At 46.7% G+C, this 21,062-nt stretch overlaps 3 protein-coding genes across 4 annotated transcripts; 2 read left to right on the top strand and 1 right to left on the bottom strand.

Annotated features, from left to right (window-relative positions):
• Positions 786-2,620, top strand: LOC8065434 (UDP-glycosyltransferase 73B4). The gene has a single exon (XM_002437942.2). It carries the CDS (start codon positions 941-943, stop codon positions 2,426-2,428), a length of 1,488 nt encoding a protein of 495 aa, XP_002437987.1. The 5' UTR covers positions 786-940; the 3' UTR covers positions 2,429-2,620.
• Positions 10,584-13,118, top strand: LOC8077284 (S-norcoclaurine synthase 1). 2 transcript variants are annotated; one of them, XM_021450123.1, is made up of 6 exons: positions 10,584-10,974; positions 11,272-11,712; positions 11,828-11,857; positions 11,942-12,189; positions 12,274-12,598; positions 12,743-13,118. In XM_021450123.1, the coding sequence occupies exons 2-6, from the start codon at positions 11,458-11,460 to the stop codon at positions 12,983-12,985; spliced, it is 1,101 nt and encodes a 366-aa protein (XP_021305798.1). In that variant the 5' UTR covers positions 10,584-10,974; positions 11,272-11,457; the 3' UTR covers positions 12,986-13,118. The 2 variants fall into 2 exon arrangements, with proteins under 2 accessions (XP_021305798.1, XP_002437986.1); XM_002437941.2 differs by lacking the exon at positions 11,828-11,857 and having other exon boundaries at positions 10,588-10,974.
• On the bottom strand, positions 16,391-18,368 carry LOC8065433 (RING-H2 finger protein ATL13). Its single transcript, XM_002436574.2, has one exon. It carries the CDS (start codon positions 17,904-17,906, stop codon positions 16,566-16,568), a length of 1,341 nt encoding a protein of 446 aa, XP_002436619.1. The 5' UTR covers positions 17,907-18,368; the 3' UTR covers positions 16,391-16,565.

Genomic DNA, 21,062 nt, shown 5'->3' with positions numbered 1-21,062 from the left:
GATTAGTGGATTGTGTAGTATGTTGATGTGGACTATGCTTATTTGTCTTGCTGACGTGGACATTACAGTTGTCATATGTGCTAGTGAATTTTAATTGTATGTGGTAGTGTATTGTCTAGTTAGACAACTTGCATATTGAGATAAATAGTTATTGAAGTTTTGCTTAGTGGATTTTAATTGAATATGGTAGTGCATTGCTTAGGTGGATAGCTTGCATGTTTAGAGAAATAACCAGTGGAGTTTAGAATTATAAGAGTTATAGATTTAATGCATTGAGAATGCCCTAACAAACAGGGTCTTAGTTAAGCTCTAAGAATTCTTGCTGGAGCTAAGAGCACAGCTAATCTGAGTTCTAGCTTATAAGTTTTTGGGTCTCTCAGAGTCGGAGTTATTTGTTCTGTATTTGCTCTGAAGAGAAAGTTTTTAATATATATTTAATTAAAGTTATTTTTTAAAACAGAAATGATAGATATTTAGAGACGATGGTGTACCAAGGAAGAAATGCCAATGCCACGCTACATCACATGTTTTTCGTGTTTACGATGATGATGAATATGTGAGTGATCCAGCGTCACCTAGGCCTTGTTTAGTTTCAAAATATTTTGCAAAATCGAAATTGTAGCTTTTTCGTTTGTATTTGATAAATATTGTCCAATCATGGACTAACTGGGCTCAAAAGATTCGTCTCGTCAATTTCGATCAAACTGTATAATTAGTTTTTATTTTTGTCTATATTTAATACTTTATATACGTGTCTAAAGATTCGATGTGACGGGGAATCTGAAAAATTTTGCAAAATTTTTTGGAAACTAAACAAGGCCCTAGCTATAAACTACACCGCGTAGAGCGTAGAAGTGATGTGCCTGCCCTGTCCGCTCGGCTAGTCACCTGCCGCACTCACCACGCGAGTACACCTGTCGCGTCTCCGCCGAACCAGCACATGGCCACCGCCGACGCCGCGCGTCCTGCCGCCTCGGCCGGTTCCGGCCGCGACCACGTCGTGGTGTTCCCGTTCATGGCCAAGGGCCACACGCTCCCGCTCCTCCACTTCGCCTCGGCGCTCGCCGCGCACCACGGCGGCGGCCTCAGCGTCACGGTGGTCACCACGCCAGGCAACCTCGCCTTCGCGCGGCGCCGCCTCCCGGCGCGCGTCGGCCTCGTGGCGCTCCCGTTCCCCAGCCACCCGGACCTGCCCGCGGGCGTGGAGTCCACGGACGCGCTCCCCTCGCACTCCCTCTTCCCGGCGTTCCTGCGCGCCACGGCGCTGCTCCGGGAGCCCTTCGTGGGATACCTCGCCTCGCTCCCCGCGCCGCCGCTCGCGCTCGTCTCCGACTTCTTCCTCGGCTTCACGCAGCGCGTCGCCGGCGACGCCGGCGTCCCTCGCGTGACGTTCCACGGCATGTCCGCCTTCTCCCTGGCGCTCTGCTTCTCCCTCGCGACAAGGCCGCCTCCGGCCGAGAGCATCCAGGACGGCGCCTCCTTCCGCGTCCCGGGGTTCCCGGAGAGCGTCACGATCACCGCGGACGAGGTCCCGCACGCCGTGGCGCAGGCCGCCGACCTCGACGACCCGGTGACACGGTTCTTGTTCGAGGAGGTCCGCGACTGGGACTACAAGAGCTGGGGCGTCCTGGTGAACAGCTTCGACGCGCTGGACGGGGACTACGCCGCGATCCTCGAGTCATTCTACCTCCCAGGCGCGCGCGCCTGGCTGGTTGGCCCGCTGTTCCTCGCCGCCGGCGAATCGCCAGAAGGCGGCGGCGGCGACGACGATGACGAGGACCCGGAAGGGTGCCTCCCGTGGCTCGACGAGCGGCGGCCCGGGTCGGTGGTGTACGTGTCGTTCGGCACGCAGGTGCACGTCACCGTGGCACAGCTCGAGGAGCTCGCGCACGGGCTGGCGGACTCCGGCCACGCCTTCCTCTGGGCCGTGCGGTCTTCCGACGACGCGTGGTCGCCGCCGGTGGACGCGGGGCCCCAGGGAAAGGTCGTCAGGGGGTGGGTCCCGCAGCGGCGCGTGCTGGCGCACCCGGCGGTGGGAGGCTTCGTGAGCCACTGCGGCTGGAACTCGGTGCTGGAGAGCCTCGCCGCCGGGCGGCCGCTGCTGGCGTGGCCCGTGATGGCCGAGCAGGCCGCGAACGCGAAGCACGTGGTGGACATCCTCGGCGCCGGCGTCCGCGCCGGGGTGAGGGCCGGCGCGAACGTGGCGGCGCCGGAGGTGGTCGGCAGGGTGCAGGTGGCGAAGAAGGTCCGGGAGCTGATGGACGGCGGCGAGGCCGGGCGGAGGATGCGCGCCAGGGCCGAGCAGGTCCGGCAGGCGGCGCGGGCGGCTGTGGGCGAAGGCGGCACCTCGCGGCTGGCGCTCCGGCGGTTGGTGGACGAGCTGCAGCGAACCTACGACGGCCGGCGCAGCGATGAACAGTGCAACTGACAGTACCGAGGATCGGCTTTTTAGATGGCAAACGATACATTACCGACGATTGATTGCGAGCAAGTAAACCCATTGCCATTTTTAGGCATGTGACGGGTTCTTGTTTTTTTAGCTTTTATTAATCGGTAATGCTTGTATCCATGCGTCCGTCTCATGACGAGCCTTATCCATTCATGCATCCTGATCTACTCATTTATGGACCCAGCTCGCATCGCATGTCGACTCTCGCCCACGCATGCCGACTCTTGTTCACACCGCCCACGCCGCCTCTACTCGGATGCGGGATGCCTTCCACCTGCGCCACACATCTCTAGCCTCTCTACTGGCCACCATGGCTATCCCCGCCGGCACCGCATGTGCGCGGCCGCCTCGCACCAACCATCCCACGTAGTTGCTCCTTGCGCCTGTGCCTCGTGTGCCTCTCGCCCCTTCCATCGTGCGTGATGCTGGCTTCCTCCCTACCTAGCGGCGGTGCCCGCGTCTATCCCGACATCCTCCTCTTCCACCATAGCATCCTCCTTAACCACCCTGACGGCTCCTTCCTCCATACTGGTGCTCCTTCGTCCACCTCGGTGTCCTGGCAATCGATAATTTTTTAGTGTTGCAGTAGGGTGATTCATATGTTGCAGAAAGGGAGTTCTAATATTTGGATGTTGCAATCGATGATTTTTTAGTGTTGGGGGACAAGATACATCATGAAGATCATGTTTTGGAATGTGAGGGGTTTGGGAAAGGCTTATAGAAGATCCTTGGTGAAAAGTCATGTGATTCAAGAGGAGTTGGATGTTGTTGCTGTGCAAGAAACTATTAAGTCAGATTTTGTGGATTGGGAGTTGAAAGAAATGTCTGGTAATAAAGATTTTGTTTGGACTTGGATCCCTGCCAAGGGACACTCAGGGGGCTTATTGACAGGTGTGAAAGGGGAGACCTTTGAAGTTGAGGATTCAGTGCTTGAAGAGTTCTACATAGCTATTTTCGTAAGACACAGGTCTACTAATGTCAGGTATTGGATTGTGAATGTTTATGGCCCTGCTCAACATGAACACTCCTATGACTTTATCCAGGAAATATCTACCTTTTGCAGTAGGGAAACTTTACCTATCTTAATGGGAGGTGACATTAATTTGATTAGGAGCAATAGAGACAGAAACCAAGGTCAGGGGGATCAGAGGTTGATGGATCTTTTCAATGAGTTTATTGGTAAATTTCATTTGAGGGAGATCTTCACTAGTGGTTCTCGTTTCACCTGGTCCAACAAACAGAAAACCCCGATTATGGTAAAATTGGACAGAATTCTTGCTTCGGAAGAGTGGGAATCTAAGTTTCCTACCTGTTTTTCTTGGACAAAAGCTAGGATTGGTTCAGACCACTGTCCAATTATACTGAATTCTGGGGAGAATGGTCAGTTTCGACCGAGATACTTCTTTTTTGAGGATATGTGGTTTTAGGGAGAGACTTTCTATCAAATGCTTCAAGAGAAGTGGAATATCTTCAGAAACAATTATAGGGAGACAAGTTATTCTATGGATGTCTGGCATGGCTGCTTGCAGAATTTGAGAAAATACTTAAGAGGCTGGAATCTTAAGCTGATGGGGGACCAAAGAAACATTAAAGCGATCTTGTCAAAAAGGATTCAGGATTTAGACAACATAGCAGAGACAAGACTACTCTCTGTTTTAGAATGGGAAGAGAGAATAGAGTTAGAGGATAAACTGGAAAAGATCACTATTAGTGATGATATATACTGGAGACAGCGAGTGGGGACTAAATGGGTGCTACAGGGAGATACTAATTCTCATTTTTATCATCAGTTTGCTAATGGGAGAAGAAGGAAAAACACAATTACTGTTTTAAACTCTGATGATGGGGAGATAAGAGGACAGCAGGAGATTACTGCTCATATTGTGGATTTTTACAAGAAGCTTTTTGGACCTAACAATGTGGGTACTTTGGTTTTGGGAGAAAATTTTTGGCCTGATTGTTATAATCTGTCTGAGAATATGAAGAGAGATTTAGTGAAGGAGTTTGAATATGAGGAAGTTAAACAGGTGATTATGAACTTAAAAGAGAATTCAGCTCCTGGACCAAATGGTTTTGGACCAGGTTTCTTTAAGAAGAGTTGGGGCATATATGGTCAAGATTATACTCTATGTTCCAAGATTTTCATAAGGGGGTTCTGGATATTAAAAGGTTAAATTTTGGGGTGATTACTCTTGTTCCTAAACTTAAAGAAGCAAATACCATAAAGCAGTACAGACCTATATGCCTTTTGAATGTGGATTATAAATGCTTTACTAAGCTGTTAACTAACAGACTAGTGCCAGTGGCTCAGAACATCATTGGGGAGAATCAAACTGGTTTTGTCAAAGGGAGGAACATTCTGGAGGGGGTTTTAGTCCTTCATGAAGTTCTACATGAACTTAGGACTTCTAGAAAACAGGGTTTAGTGTTAAAGATAGATTTCGAAAAAGCCTATGATAGGGTAAATTGGAATTTTCTGGAACAAGTTATGAAAGGGAGAGGTTTTCCAGATCAGTGGATTGCTTGGACTATGAGTACTGTGAAAGGGGGTAAAGTTTGTATTAATGTAAATGGGGAGAGAAGTAATTTCTTTAGCACTCATAGAGGCTTAAGACAGGGGGATCCCCTTTCCCCCTTTCTCTTTAATCTCGTTGCTGATGCTTTGAGGGTCATGTTACATAAGGCAAATAGCAAAGGTCACATCAAAGGGATTTTGGGTGATCTGATTCCAGGGGGTATAACACATATTCAATATGCTGATGATACGGTTATTATGATCGATGGTTCTGATAGATCTATTATCAACCTGAAACTGGTTCTGTATTGCTTTGAGTGGCTAACTGGTCTCAAGATTAACTTCCATAAAAGTGAAGTCTTTGTGTTTGGGGTTGAACAAAGGGAGAGAGAAAGAAAAGCTAACATGCTAAACTGTGTCTTGGGAGATTTACCGCTTAAATACTTGGGTATTCCTATTAGTGATAAGCATCTCCATATGAGGGCCTTCTATCCTATTCCTGAGAAGATGATAAGGAGATTAGATCCCTGGAGAGGCAAGCATTTAACTTTTGGGGGTAGACAAATTCTGACTAATACTTGTCTTTTCAGCATTCCTCTTTATTGCATGGGGTTTTATTGGTTGCATGATGGTATCCATAAGAAAATGGATAGTATTAGAGCTAATTTTCTTTGGCAAGGAACTGAGCAAAAATTCAAATACCATATGGCCAAATGGGAAATGGTGAGTAGACCTAAGGATCTGGGGGGCCTGGGTATTATTAACACTAGACTCATGAATGATTGTCTACTAGTTAAATGGATTTGGAAGATCTTCCAGGAACCTGATACTCTCTGGTTTAGAATCTTAAAAGCTAAATACTTGGATGGTTGTTCTTTTTTTTCTTCGAAGGTTAAAGGGAGCTCCCAGTTTTGGCAAGGGTTGCATAAGATCAAACATCTTTTTAAATGGGGGGCTGCTTTCAAAGTGGGAAATGGAGGTAATTGTAGGTTTTGGGAGGACTGTTGGCTTCTGAATGTTCCTTTAAAGATTGCTTATGATGATTTGTATAAGATGGCTAGGGAGCCTTATGTCTCAGTAGCAGATTGTTTTGATGGGGGTGAATGGTTTGTGGACTTTAAGAGACCTTTATCTGTGAGCGAGTTTGGAAACTGGAATATTCTCTTGAACCATCTACAAACTATTCCTTTAAACGATTCCAGGGATTCTGTAAGATGGGAGTTAGACCAGAAAGGTCTGTTTAATACCAAATCGCTCTACAGGTTTCTATCTAATGGTGGCTTCCCTAATCGGATGGCTGGTTACATTTGGAAGTGCAAAATTTCCTTAAAAATTAAGTTCTTTTTGTGGCAGATGTTTAGCAACAAGCTCCCAGTGGGAGGGAGTCTGATTAAACGAGGTTGGAAAGGCAGTGGAAGATGTATCTTGAGTGATGAGTTAGAGACTGTCGATCATATTTTTTTCCACTGTTTTTTAGCCCGCCTGTGCTGGAACCTTCTTTGGGAGATCTTTAACTGGGACTTCATGCCGAAGTCGTTGAAATCGTTATCTGAGACTTGGCTATGGGGGAAAGGGCCTTTGCCGAAGAGGTTAATCATGTTCATATTTGCAGGTTTCTCGTGGGCTCTGTGGACTACCAGGAACAAGATGGCAATTGAACACAAGTTCCCAAAGTCGCCTTCTGACATTATGTATCTTGCCTTATCATATCTGCAGAAGTGGGCTGTGCTATTGAAGGAGGAAGACCGGGAGCGTATGGAAGCAGCCCGTAGGGTGATTATAGACTGGATGAAGATGTTCAAGCCTAATGCAATTCCTATTTCAGATGTTATGGAGATCTAGTGTCCTCTAGTTGGATTAGGCTTGTTATCTTGGATGTTCTTTCTTGTGGAACCTGTCATCAGGCGTGTATCGTACTGTTTTGCTTTCTAAAAAGCAGAGGGCAACCTCTTTTCAAAAAAAAATGATTTTTTAGTGTTGCAGAAAAGGGGAATTTTGGATGTTGCAATCGCTGATATTTGAGTGTTGCAATAGGGTGATTCATATGTTGCAGAAAGAGAGTTATAATATTTGATATTTTTTCTATTGTTGTAACAAATAGTTTTAATTGTTGAATCGATGATTTTTGAGTATTGCAATAGGGTGATTCATATATTACAGAAAGGGAGTTCTAATGTTTGAGTTTTTTTCTATTGTTTCAACAAATAGTTTTAATTGTTGAAATTACCTTTTTTTCAAATGTTGCAGTAGAGAAAGATGTTTTGATTTTTCTATGTTTCATGTGTTGATTTTGTGATGTTGCAGTATTAATGTTTGAAATGTTGTAGTACTACTCCTTGAGATGTTGCAGGACATACTTTTCTAGTGTTGCAGGACACATATTTTTTATGTTGCAGTATATATTATTTGTTGTACTATATATTTTACAATGTTACAGTGTTTATATTTTGATGTTGTATTATGCAATTTACATATTTTTTTGTAATGATGTATACTTTTTAAAGTGTCTCGTGCTCCATATGGATGAGGAATTGGCGGCCGGAGCAGCGCGGGGCCAGGCGCGGCAACGGCACAAGGCACAACAGCAGCAGCAACACGCGGCCAGGCGCAGCAACGACACGCAGACAGGTGCAATAGCAGCAGTAGCAGCACACAACAACAACAGCAGCAGCAGTAGCGCGCGGTGGCAACAGTAGCAGGAGTGTGTGGCCAGGTGGGCGCTGCATGTGCGACAGCAGCGTGTGGGGCGGACGTGCTGGCGATGCATGTGCGACAGCAGCGTGCGGGACGGACGTGCAAGCGCTGCATGTAACCATGCATGCAAGCGATGGAGAGAGCGCTTGGGACAAAAAAAAGACAGCCACTGGGCGTCCGGACACATCTTACACGTCGGACGTCCGGGCGCTAGTTATTCCGTTTATTAATACGCAAAGGGGGTCCATTAACATGTATGAGATACCTCTATGTGTCATTTAACCCTTCTATGTTTTTCATGAGGGTCATCGAGATTATGGGCATCAAGCATCATCAAGATCTAGCAACAGATTCATGCATATGAGCGGATAGCTACCTTCATGGCCTACATGACTTTCTCGTTGAAATATTGTTTACAACTTCCATTTGGTGTTGTCTTTTTTGTGTTTGTTTCATTCTATCGTTTTGATTACATAGAGGCACCTATGATTACATAAGAAAGCTAATACCACATTGTTTAGCTGAGTCCAATGAGTTTTATGTCTATAGTTAACTGCCTATGATAAAAAATACAAGATAGAGGTGGCTTCCTTGTTACTCTTGAGATTTGCTTATTTCGTATTCATGTCACCCATCAAATCTGCTGGAATCATCCAGTGGTAGGTTGTTCACATTTTGGTGTGACTCAACTTGATGGCATACAATGACTCCTTGAGCAGATTTCATGGTTGTCATGTATTTGGTTATTCACGATTGATGGCTATGATATTAGAACTGTACATATGCATTGCAGTCACCGATGACATCTTTGAATGTAACTAAGGCCAACATTCCTATACTGCCTTTGATGATTAAAATTGCCAAGTCCAGGCAAACACTTATTATTGGTTTACAAATGTTCTTTTTGAAGGGATCCATGACTTGGTATGTGGTGTATCGTGGCAAGAAGCCTGGGGTTTATGAAACCTGGGCAAGCTATAATGAGCAGGTAGCTGGTATAGAAAAAACAGCTAGAAGGGTTTCCCTTCTAAAGAAGAGGTTGTTGCTTCCTACTCGGAATACACATGGGTTGTGAAGATTTGCCATGGATGACAAATCCATCTTATTTATTGTTGCAATTCCAAACCTGATGAAAAGATACCAGATTGAAATAATCTCCTAATGCTGGCTCTTTGTGTTGCTGGTAATGGCTCTTTGGTTGAGTAAAACCATGTCTGGGTAGATTCTGTGAAGTGACTAGGCTGATGATGACTTCACCACTCCATCTCTGATCTCTATAATTTGCATTTCATGTAACTGATGTTGAACTATTTTGAACTCAATGTCTGAGGCCTGAAGGATGACTGATATCTGTTATGCATTGGATTTGGTGTAATTGAACCCTACATTTTTGAAGGGTTGCTGAACTGCTATCTGTTATGCATTGTTGTTTTCATTGGGAATATATGTTGGCTAGCTGAAATAAAACACGTTTCCAAAGAGGTAGTTGCTGGTAGTTGGTTGCTAGTCAGACTCCTAGATGGGAATCAAACAAAGGATTGTCTAAGCCGACTGCTTTTCATGCAATACAATCAAACAAGAGCCTTGGGTCAGGCCCTCGGAGTATGGATATCAAACGCGCCCTTAGTTCTTTGCATATAGGTAGTCCAATTTGAAAAAGAAGTTGTTTGATTGTTCACATGAATATAAATAATATCACATGAATATGTCCAAATAAATACTAAAATTTTAATTATTTATGATATTGTGCCTTAATAAATTTTAATTTACCCAATTCAATCTTAATTTGATTTGAAATCACTTAATATTCACTAATTATATGCTAATGACATTAATAGCTTTGCTAATCATACATGGCGCGAGCCTGGCTCACTGGACAGGGCTGATTCATACGAGCCTGCCCCAATGATCCGTCCAGCCAACGAAACGCGAGCACATGCATTCGAGCAGCCTTGACCTAACCCTCATGGAGAATACCAAACATGCACTATAGTTTTGATTTTTGAGGGTCTTCAAGTCAGGTGGGCTCTTAGTTAAAGATGGCAATGAGTACAAACTCGTCGGATTTTTTTATCCTAAATAAATACCCATTAACATAAAATATGTTCAATAAAAAACCCATGGCTCGTCACGGGTTTAATTTTACGTCCAAACCCATGCCCATCGAATCACGAGTACTTAACGGGTAGCCCGTGCCCGTCGCATGCCACAAGATGGTCATCAGTCTACTTTATAGCGCTCCAAAATACTTAAAGTTAAATCACTTGGCAAGCCGAGATTCATGTTCTGTGTTACTGCACCTCCTCACTAGACGTTTACGAGTTGTGACAGAAACACTCACCTTTAGCATGCACTGGGTCATGACCTGCTAATGCTTGGTGCCAACATCCGCTATGTCCTTAAGTCCAGATGGACTGAGTGCATGCACTAAGGCGCACTAGCTAGCTGCAGCTTTCACGTAAGGAGCTTCCGCTAAAAGTGGTATGAAGCATGCATGTTCTCTATTTCGTTTATTTTTCTTGTATTTCGTTATGTACTAATTATATTGTATGATGATATGGTGAACCAGGTTTAAAAAAATGCATGAGTTTGTGGGTTTAGGTACTATACACCCAGACCCATGCTTATGAACCCGCTGGGTTTAACTTTTGCTCGATTAACAAATCTATGGGTAATGAAATTGACTCGTATCTTTATCTAATAGAGAAAAACACATCGGGTTTTAGATCTTGGTACCGCCATCTTTGCTCTCGGTCCCCCACCCTATTTGTAGCATAATCAAGGAGATAGAGATAGTAGTACCGGTAAGAGTAGCTCTTAAAAAACATATATAACAAGTATCTGAAATCTTAAACACATCTCCTAGACTTAAATTGCCTGAGCTCTCAGCCGTCGTGTTCAGCGCACGGTCTACCGTACCATCGCGTTGTTACGACCTTCGCGGCGTTCGCTTCCTGCCATCGGATGCCGAAACAACGGCGCTCCGCCACGGACCTCCCTCGTTTTCCTGTCACAACCCCGTTCCCTTCGACGACGACGGCTTGACTCGACGATAGGGGGCGACAGCGGCGCCTCCGTCTCCGTGGTACCCTTGCCCGACGCCCTTCCGGTGTTCGGAGTTCCTTCTCCCTCCTCTTTCGTCGCCAGCGCCCGTCCTTCCTGCCTGAACTCCGGCAGCGCCACCACCCACAGCCGCGCAAGTAGCCAATCGCCCCAGCCCCGACTCTCCCTCACTGCCGTTTTTCGACACCACCGTCCACCGTAGCCGCCGCTGCCGGGCCGACCCGCCTCCCTCAACACCCGCCCGCCAGAGAAGGTAAATCCCACCCCCAACACTAAAACCCTTTTAATTACCACAGTAATCCCATTTCCTTCTGTAAAACATATGTTACGGCCTTGTTTATTTCCGAAAAGTGAAAAGTTTTCGGTACCGTAGCAGTTTCGTTTGTTTGTGACAAATATTATCCAATCATGGACTAGGATCAAAAGATTTGTCTTGTGATTTACAGCTAAACTGTGTAATTAGTTTTTGTTTTCGTCTATATTTAATGTTTCATTAATGTGCCACAAGATTCTATGTGACGGAGAATCTTGAAAACTTTTTGGTTTTCAGGGTGAACTAAACAAGGCCTACCTCTGGATTTGCTAGATGTCACAGTAATCCCAATTCAATGTCAGCTGACATCAGTTTCTTTTAATAAATGAACTGTCCACGTTTGTTTTTGGCAGTATAACAACTTGTTTGTCAGTTTATCACCTGCGCCTGCAGTAGTGACTAGTGACTTAGTGAGAGATAGCAATGGCACACGCAGAAGCCGGAGGATCCTTAGCAGTGCCAAACGTGCAGGCACTTGCGGAAACCTACAACAGATCGGATGAACAGATCCCTGGAAGATACATCAGGGACGAAGAGGCTGCTGAGGAGGTTATCGTTGATCATGATATCTCTTCTGCAATTCCAATCATCGATGTCAACAAGTTGCTGGATCCACAGTCATCCAAAGAGGAGTGTGCGAAGCTTGGATCTGCCTGTAAACACTGGGGTTTCTTTCAGGTATACAAAGCGAAGCTCTTGCTATTTCATAAAAGTAATATTAAGGTCCGACCTAATAAGTTTAAGATGTTGGATTGCAACTGCTCTTTGGAGTTGATTTTGTTTCACATCACAGGGAAAAAATGTCAATAGCTACAAGTTAGTGGTACATAGCTAAATTCAGTCTTGGCATTTTTTGCAAACCCGCAAAAGCTTGTTTCAAATTTGGTGTACACTGGTTAAACCACAGGTCATTAACCATGGTGTACCAAACGAAGTGATTTGCAACTTCAGGAACGACATAACCGAATTCTTTAAACAACCACTGGAAGCAAAGATGGCGTACTCAATGATACCAGGCAATCTTCAAGGGTATGGCCAGCACTTTGTTGTTTCTGAGAACCAAAAACTGGACTGGGCAGATTTGTTTGGCCTCGTGCTCCGTCCGATCGATTCAAGGGATATGAGGTTCTGGCCTAGTCACCCTCCATCTTTTAGGTTTGCCTGAACTCACAAAACCACTATTCTACCGCTTCACTATTTGTCCTTTTGACTACATCTTTTCATGATTACTCTTGACAGGAACTCTGTAGATAGGTACTCTTCTGAGGCAGCAAAACTAGTATCTTGCTTGTTGAAGTTCCTGGCTGTGGACATGGGTGTTGAACCAGAGTCTTTCCTGGAGATATTCAGAGGCCAGCCTCAAAGCATGCGGATGACCTACTACCCTCCATGCAAGCAAGCCAGCAAGGTGGTAGGTCTGTCACCACATACTGATAGAATGGGACTGACGCTGCTACTCCAAGCAAATGATGTTCAGGGGCTGCAGATCCGGAAGGATGGCAAATGGGTTGCCATAAACGCCCTTGATGGTGCATTTATCGTTAATGTCGGAGACACGCTTGAGGTAAGTATTATATAATTTGGTCTCTACATCATGCTGTGTCAGCATTGTAGTTGTTTAGAGTGTTGCTTGGTGCTAGTAAATTTGTTTACAAAAGCTGAATATTAGCTGTTTGCCTACTCATGATAGTTAATTAACCACTAACAGATTCTAAGTAATGGGAGATACAAAAGCATTGAGCACAGGGCCATGGTGCACCCAACCAGGGAGCGCATGTCAGCGGCACTGTTCCACGCGGTGTACCTGGATGCAACAGTCGGCCCTCTGCCAGAGCTTGTGAAGAACGACGGTGAGGCACGGTATAGCTCAATTAGTTTTGTGGATTTCAGGAAGCGCTTCTTCGCATCAAAGCTTGATGGCAGGAGTAACCTGGAGAGCTTGAAGAGTTAATGGTTGCCCTTTTCTTTTCCTGGTGTTTGTACTGTGCTGTCTACTTGTAGCTTGTTCTTCTTCCACTTGTGTCCCCCAAACTTCCTTCGGTACATGAGGGTTTGAATTTTCTCCTCCACATTTGGGGGGGGGGGGGGGGGGGGGGTAAAAGTACAGCCAGTCTCATAGTCATACTCTGTTGAAAGAAGAACTATTTATGGCTTCTTTCTGGGAGCACTTCTTGGTGGAGTAGGGAGAAACAAGAATGATGTGGCTTGACCTCTTGTGAGACGTGATAATATAGATCGTGCTGGAAGCCTGAGTTGTTATTTATGCTAGTTGATAGTTGGGTTGCTGTGTTCTGTGTTGCATTCCAGAGCAATTGGTGGTGTCGATCTATCATCAGTTGGGTCATCGCTTCGATCAACTTGGCTCATTGCAGCAAGCATGAGCGAGTAGTGGAGTTAAGCTGCTATTTGGCTCAATCTTTGTACGGAAGTTGTTGTGGGGAGGAAGGATGGCCTAGCATCTAGTGATGTGGTTTTAGGCCAGGTTTCATAAAAAAACTTTAGCACCACTTGTGGCAGTAGTTTTGGCGCCCTTTAGATTATGTAGCATGCAATTTTTTTTAGGGAGGAGCAAGTTTCTTCAGAGAAAGAGTTAGTAATGGTAAAGTGCCGGTGTCCGTATTCCATGCATACTGTCAGCACAATCTTTGCCAAATACGTATGAAATAACGAAACCTCCAGAGAAACTGAGACAAATACATCTTCAGCTCAACACCAGGATTTCCCCAAAACTGAATTGGGCAAACTGAGTGGAAAAACATCCACAGCATCCTCTGCTTGGTGGAACCCGGTGTCGCCGGAGAAGAAGCAAGAGTAATTATCTGCCAAAATCCCAACACACTTGGAAACGCTATGGCCTTTTATTATTATTATTAACTAATGCTGCTAATTGGTTGCCTAACAACACCAGCTTTCTTCCGGTGGACTCATCATGGCGCTCCATCGCCAAACACGGCGTCAGGCGGCGGATTGGGGTACCATTAGACGAAGAGAGGGATAGCATTGGAGACCATGCATCATTCGCTCATGTGATGCGCGCGCTTTGCCTTTTGTTGCTGCTTCTTGCTGGTCCTGGTCTCCAAAGGGAGCGTCAGAGACTACACACCGACACAAGAATGTTCATGTGCGATCTGCCCCTGCCGGCCTACGGTCCTGCCCTGCCTTTTTGGGATTGAATTTTGTCAAAGTTTATCGGCTCCCAAAAAAATAAAGTTTACCATGTTTACAATTAACTGTTCAATATAATGACAAGAGCAGCCATGTGTTTTTCCTGCATTTGTTTCTTGTGAGTTTTGCAGGGTTGCCAATCGCAATCCCATGTTCAGAATAGATCAGAGCGCAGTGCAAGGGATTTCTGACACAACACAATACCAGCCGGAATTGTCTTTCATGCATGCACATGGTTTAGCCTGAGTGCATGGATTTTTTTTTAGTTGATTGAAACTGCAACACGGTACGCATTAAAAATGAACACTCCATTTATCATTGCAATTGTTGACTACTATGCATCAGCAGCTCGTGTGCTGCTGATACTACCAGTTTTCAATCTTTTAAGCAGCAGCTGCTGCTACTACTACTACGTGACTAGCTAATTTCCCGCTTAACATGTATATTATTGAAGTTATAACACGCCAAGCATGCAGCACGCTTGCTTGCCTTTCTCAAACTTGCCATCTACTCCAGATGATGATGGCATGCTGCTTGCTCCCATCCTTGAAAACATGGTCAATTCTGATGCAGCCCTTTGTGCCCGCTTGACCGGTCGCATTCACCTTTCACAGCCAGTGTGCCAGGGTTTTTGTTAAGCTAATGATGCTTGCAGTTGCAGCATGGAACACTCCTGAACCCAGCCACGGAGGCAGGTTAAAAGGAGAACAAAAACTAGGCGAAAGAATTCAAAAGGGGAGCTTTACTGCCCCCCTGCTCTGTCAAAACTTGACTCACGCTCACCATCACCAGCCTGGTTGTTGGTGAGTGAGAGTCACTGAGTGGCACAATGTTTGCAAAGTTTCCAGGGTGTAGTTATCTCCGCACTATTCATAATCACAAGAAGATACTGCCCTTGATTTGATCTGCCTTCCCATGAAAAGGTGTTTTGGATAGTTTTTTTTTTCAAAAAAATAAAATAAAATGGTAAACAACACATGCAACGGTTTTGAGTCATGCTTCCTTTTACCCCGGCTATTTCCATAATTGCATATGAAAATCAGTGGTCCTTCCATTTCAAAATGTAAGGCATATTGTTAGGATAAAAAAAGTTAAACATTTCGTAAATCTTGATAGGCGATTAGTTCAATAATACGCATGATTCTATAGTGCATAAAAGTTCAATTAACTTATTCACATTTTACACGTATATATTTTGGCATGTACCGAGTTACTTGGTGTAGGGCAAACTATACTTTTAAGTTTTAAAGCCTTCCCCAAACCCAAACGTGCCTTCAAAAAAGAAAAAAAAGAAAGAAAAAAGAGGGAATAATTTGCAGGACTTGTGGCTATATGAATGCCAAACTTTTACTGCAATTACGAGCTGCGCACTGTGCAATGTCTACCCTGTTCTGTTGCACCAGCTTGTAGATGGTTGCATACTATAGTAGCATACAAGCGTACGTGTCGCATGGAAATACGGTGTGCAGGACCCACTCCACTAGTATTACGATTTTGCTACTCGAGCAGCTGCCACCTGCCAGAAGAACAGCTCGTGAATGGAAACAAAACAACATGGGAAGATCGATTTTTTTATTTTTTTATTTTTTTTTAAAAAAACCAACAACAAGAACATGGAAGAACAGGATTTGAAATGCCCATCCGGGCTTCCACTCGCCTTCTCGTCACATGCTGAGTTGCTGACATGCATGCATGGCAGCATTCAGCTCGGCACCACCTGCGGCAGGCAGGCAGTTGCTAGTCAACTGTTCCAGCACAGCACCACTTGACTTGATCCATGGCCCGGTAGGCCAGCAGTGATGATGTGTTGTTTATCTTATGAGACAGGCCTGCACTCTATTTGTCTGCATTCACCAGTTTTCGCAAAGAGTTTCAGAGAGTTTAAAGAGTTGATGATCAGCCAGCCGATCCTGAAGTGATGAGTAAGACAGACTTTCTTGACGCCGATTCTTTCCATCAGGAGGCAGGCATGAAGGTTCAGTGCCAGAGATGCTAACAAGATTTGGAATTTTAATTTAAATCCATCACCATCAACCTGGCCAACCAAAACAACCCTCTTCTTTATTGCTCATGACTCATGAGTGGCTTCCAAGTTCCTCCACCACTGTTTATTTGTTCAACCTCTAAAGCAAATCACCAATAATGAATTCCTCTTATACTCTTCTAAGTTTGAGTCAGACTAATGCAATTCTTGCAACACAACATTTTCCCTTTTTATACAATTTCCTGCTTGCTTTGCGTTCACTACAGTAATCAATCTAAGAAACAAAACAAAACAAAAGGAGACAAGAAATCAAACAATGAATAAAAAAAAATCCAATCCTATGTGTGTAATGTGTTGGACCAACGTGCAAACCAAATGCGGATCACGAATGGCTTCCCTGCCTCCCGCCGGCGACCCAGAGCATTGCCGCTCTAGCCACCGACGGCGGCCTCTCTTCTTCTAAAGACGAGACGGCACTGTCCCCGGAGCCACCTGCCTCGACGTCGCAAGGCTCCTCGTCCCGGCGGTACCTCTTGCAGCCTGAGGCTATCGCCGGCCACCGGAACGACGCCGCGCGTCTCTCCCCGGCAGGGGCCATCTCCCACGCGGGGCCGGGGCGGCGACCGTCCTCCTCTCTCCTGGCGACCGACGCCATCCAGATCTTGGACGTGGAGAAGCTGTCCCTGCTCAGGCTCGCGGCGGCGGCCTCCGTGACGGCCGTCTCCCACGCGCCCGCCTTCTTGGGGCATCCGAGATCGCACGCCGACAGCGCGTGGCGGCGGCGCGACGACGATCTCGAGCTCGCGGGCCTCCTCTTGGGGGTCGCCTTGATGGTGACGCGGAGCGCGGCGTGGTCGTCCATGACGTACTCGTAGGATCCCATGGACAGGCACCGCCTCTGCCCGAGGCTTCCCCTGCCATTGCCACCGCTGCTACCTGTGCCGTCGGGCGCGAGGTCCCTGGCACTGGCATTGCCGCCGTCGACGCACCTGAGCTTGCCGAGCTTCACCTCCACGATCTCCTCCACCGCGTCGTCCTTGTTTGACTCGTCGCCGCCGTCTCCGGCTCCCGGATCACAATCACCGCCGTCTCCGGTGGCCGTCGTCTCGGCGAGGCCATACGAGTGGTGGTGGAGCAGGAGCAAGGACGACGCCGACGACGGGGACGGGCTGGAGTAGGAGTAGTCGGCCTCGGCGGCGAGGATGCTGCCGCGGCAGAGCGGGCACGTGGAGTGCGAGAGCAGCCAGGCGTCGATGCAGGGCACGTGGAACGCGTGGCCGCACGTCGGGAGCAGCCGGAGCTTGTCGTCGTCCGCGAACTCGCAGAGGCACACGGCGCAGTCGAACGGCTCGCCGTCGTCGCCGTCCTTGGCGGCGGCGCGGGCGCGGCGGACCACGGCGACGGCGCGGTAGGGGAAGACGGGCAGCGCGTCGATGAAGGACTGGTCGACGCCCGCGTCGTGGAGGTGGAACAGCTGCCGGAGCTCGCCCTGGAACGCCGTGGGGCTGCTGCCGTCGGGCGCCGTGGCCGCGGCCGCGTCCCCGACCCGGCGCCGGCGCCGGCGCGCCCGACGCAGGCGCAGCAGGTTCTGCGCCAGCAGGTTGAGCAGGCCGAAGATGAAGAAGACCATGGCCAGGATCGCGATGAGGAGCAGCACCCCCGGGCTCAGCTTCCGCTCGATGGCCGGAGACCCCGGCGGCGGCGGTGCAGGAGAAGCGTCCATTGCTCCTCACCACACCAACGGTGAGCGAGCACGGCCACCCGCGACGCCGACGACGAAGAGGAACGTGACGTGTTTTTGTTGCCTATGGGAGACGCGACATGGCGAGCGAGGCCAGCCACGGCGTGGAGTGTGAGTGGGGTGGGGCGCTTTGGTGGTGGCCTTTGTTTGGGACTCTGGGAGAGGGAGGGTTGGTGACGGACACCGTCACACTGACACCGACGGCGAGGAGATGCAACAGAGTTGGCAGAGCGGCGGTGGTCAAAGGGTTTGTTTGGGTGGGGATCCAAGGATGAGGAGGGCCGCTGCAGTGGAGTTGAAGTCTGCATCTTCAGAATGTAGAAAGGCTGCACTGCAGGCTGCCGGTGCCGGCAGAAGAAGTTTCTGCTTGTCCTGATGGGTACTGTGCGTGCCTGCAGTACTATCTATCTGTAAAGCCGCTGCTGCTCTGAACGGGTAGCATAGCAAAGGCAAAGCAACAGGAGAGCGAGCCGATCCTAGGGCCTTGTTTACTTGCAAAATATTTTACAAAATGTAAATAGTACTAATTTCGTTTGTATTTGATAAATATTGTCTAATCATGGACTAACTAGGCTCAAAAGATTCGTCTCGTCAATTCCGACCAAACTGTGTAATTAATTTTTATTTTCGTCTCTATTTAATAGTTCATGCATACGTCTAAAGATTCGATGTGACGGGGAATCTGAAAAATTTTGCAAATTTTTTTGGAACTAAACAAGGCCTAGGAGGTATGAGTTTGGTCTTGTTTAGTTTCTCACCAAAATCTAAATTTTTTTTAAGATTTCTTGTCACATCGAATTTTTAAACACATACATGAAACATTAAATATGGACAAAAAACAAAAACTACTTACACAGTTTATCTATAATTTGTAAGACGAATCTTTTAAGCCTAGTTAGTCTATAATTAGACAATATTTGTCATATACAAATGAAAGTGCTACAGTGCTCATTTCCTTAAAAACTTTTGGAACTAAACAAGGCCTTTATTTGCTTGTCAAAGTCACGGACTGTTCGCTGATTTATTATGAAAGAAAAACACTAGTCAGATTTGGCAGCGGAAAGTCTAAGAGACACCCATTGTGATCGTGGTCGCGCACGAACCAGTTTGTGCACTGTTGCTGTATTATATTATCATCATCGTCAGGGCCCTCAAAACACGCGGCTAATAACATGTCAACAGTGCTGTCTGTCTCGGCAGGGTCACTCTATGTCTCCTCCTCGATCTGCCGCCGGCGACGAGCCCAGAAACCGTGTTGCGTTTGCCTCGACCTAGGCTGGTTGACCATGTTATATCTTGGACAAGGCCCGCTGGGCCGCTACCACGCGCACGGGTCGGCCCACGGGTGAATCAGATTTTGCTCGCCCGGAGAAATAACGCGGGCCTCCTCTTGCCTAGCACAGACTGCCGAGCCTAAGGTTGAAAAGTGATGAACAGAAAGAAAATCGCTATATCGTTTTCATTTTCATATTTTTAGAAAAAAACGGAAGCGGAAGCCGGACAACTGGGAGCGAAAATGGTAGCGGGATAAACGGTAATACGAAAACGGGTAAATACGATTGAAAAATAGACGGAAACGAGCGGTAAGCGAAAATTTAAACCGGAACATGTAAGCCGCATATGATAGCGCAAATAGAGAGACCAAAATGCAATACCAAATATCAAATATGCACTGATCAGTAACTAGCGACCACATTAATACAATACCACATATCCATAGTCCATATATCACAATTCACACAAATATAAATTATCCATACATCATATAAGATAAGAGACATTTTGAGTCATATTGGGCTTAGGGACTATGTTGAACTACTTTCCCGTTTTTATGAAAAACGGAATATCCCGGTAAAAAACGGTATTCCGCAAATACGGACGGACAAACGCTCTACCGTTTTCGATCCCGCTCCCGTTTTAATCCGTCCCGTTTCCGTTTATCCCGTAAAAAACAAAAACGAATGGGAAAATACGGTATACGGTTGCGGACTGGATTCATCCCGTCCATTTTCAACTTTAGCCGAGCCCATACCACCAAACAGAGGGTCAACATCTAAAAAAAAAAGAGGGCGAAGAATCTTGAGATAATTCGTTTCACAGGAGGGGAAACCGGAAGTTTGGTTCGTCCCCTACCTGCCAATCCGCTGTTTGCAGGCTGCTACTCTCGTCTGGCCATCCGTCATCACCCAAACCGCCAGAATTGCACCTGAGCCGCGCAGCTTCCAAAGCCTTTTCCCCCCCCCTCGTCAAGACCACATGTGCAAGTTCCGTCGGTACTGATTGGCAATGTCAGTTTGGCCACAACCCATGCATCCCATTGAAACAGACAGACGGACACGATCGTGGTCCACAGGCTCAGGAGCTGACTACCATCACGTTTCTCCCGGTTCGCTGTCGCCAAACTGCCACTGGAAAACATCCCCATTCGTGTCTTATTTATTAGTTCTAAAAAAATTTGCAAAATTTTTCAGATTCCACGTAGAGTATTAAATATAGACGAAAATAAAAACTAATTGCACAGCTTGGTCGAAATTGACGAGACGAATTTTTTAAGCCTAGTTAGTCCATGATTGAACAATATTTGTTAAATATAAACGAAAGTGTTACCGTATCGATTTTTCAAAAAAAAAATTTGAAACTAAACAAGGCCATCCCTGACCCCGGCCCTCAGCCCAACCACGTTCTCTGCAATTCCATCGGTTCCAATCCGCCGCTCTGCCTGCACCGTCCCCCACTCAACCTACCAGCGTCGATCCCCACTCCACCGGCTCCGCCATGTTTTGCATCCTCCTCCTCCTCCTCCACGAAGACGCCGCCAGCCGCACCTTGCCTTACTGCACCATAGTCCCAGGCTATGCAGCAGCTCAGCTTTCTACAATTGGGTGATGGCTACTGAAACGACGAGCACAGGAGTCAAGGGCGGAGCTACAATTGGGCATGTAAGTTGGGATCTACTACACTAGAAGGTGAGTAGATTTTCTATTCTCCCGTCAGCGTATATTATTTGTGGAGAGGGAGTAAATTTGTCTCCATTATGCCAAATGATAAGGTTTTAGGGTACTCCCATGCATTGGTGAAAGGCAATTAGTCAACTACATTTTACAGCTCTACATTATATGCCATACAGCATGCTTCCAC

The sequence above is a fragment of the Sorghum bicolor genome, chromosome 10 (assembly GCF_000003195.3).
Source record: "Sorghum bicolor cultivar BTx623 chromosome 10, Sorghum_bicolor_NCBIv3, whole genome shotgun sequence".
NCBI classification, from domain to species: Eukaryota; Viridiplantae; Streptophyta; class Magnoliopsida; order Poales; family Poaceae; genus Sorghum; species Sorghum bicolor.
Note: the sequence above shows the minus strand (reverse complement) of the source record. Positions and strands in the feature narration are given on the sequence as shown.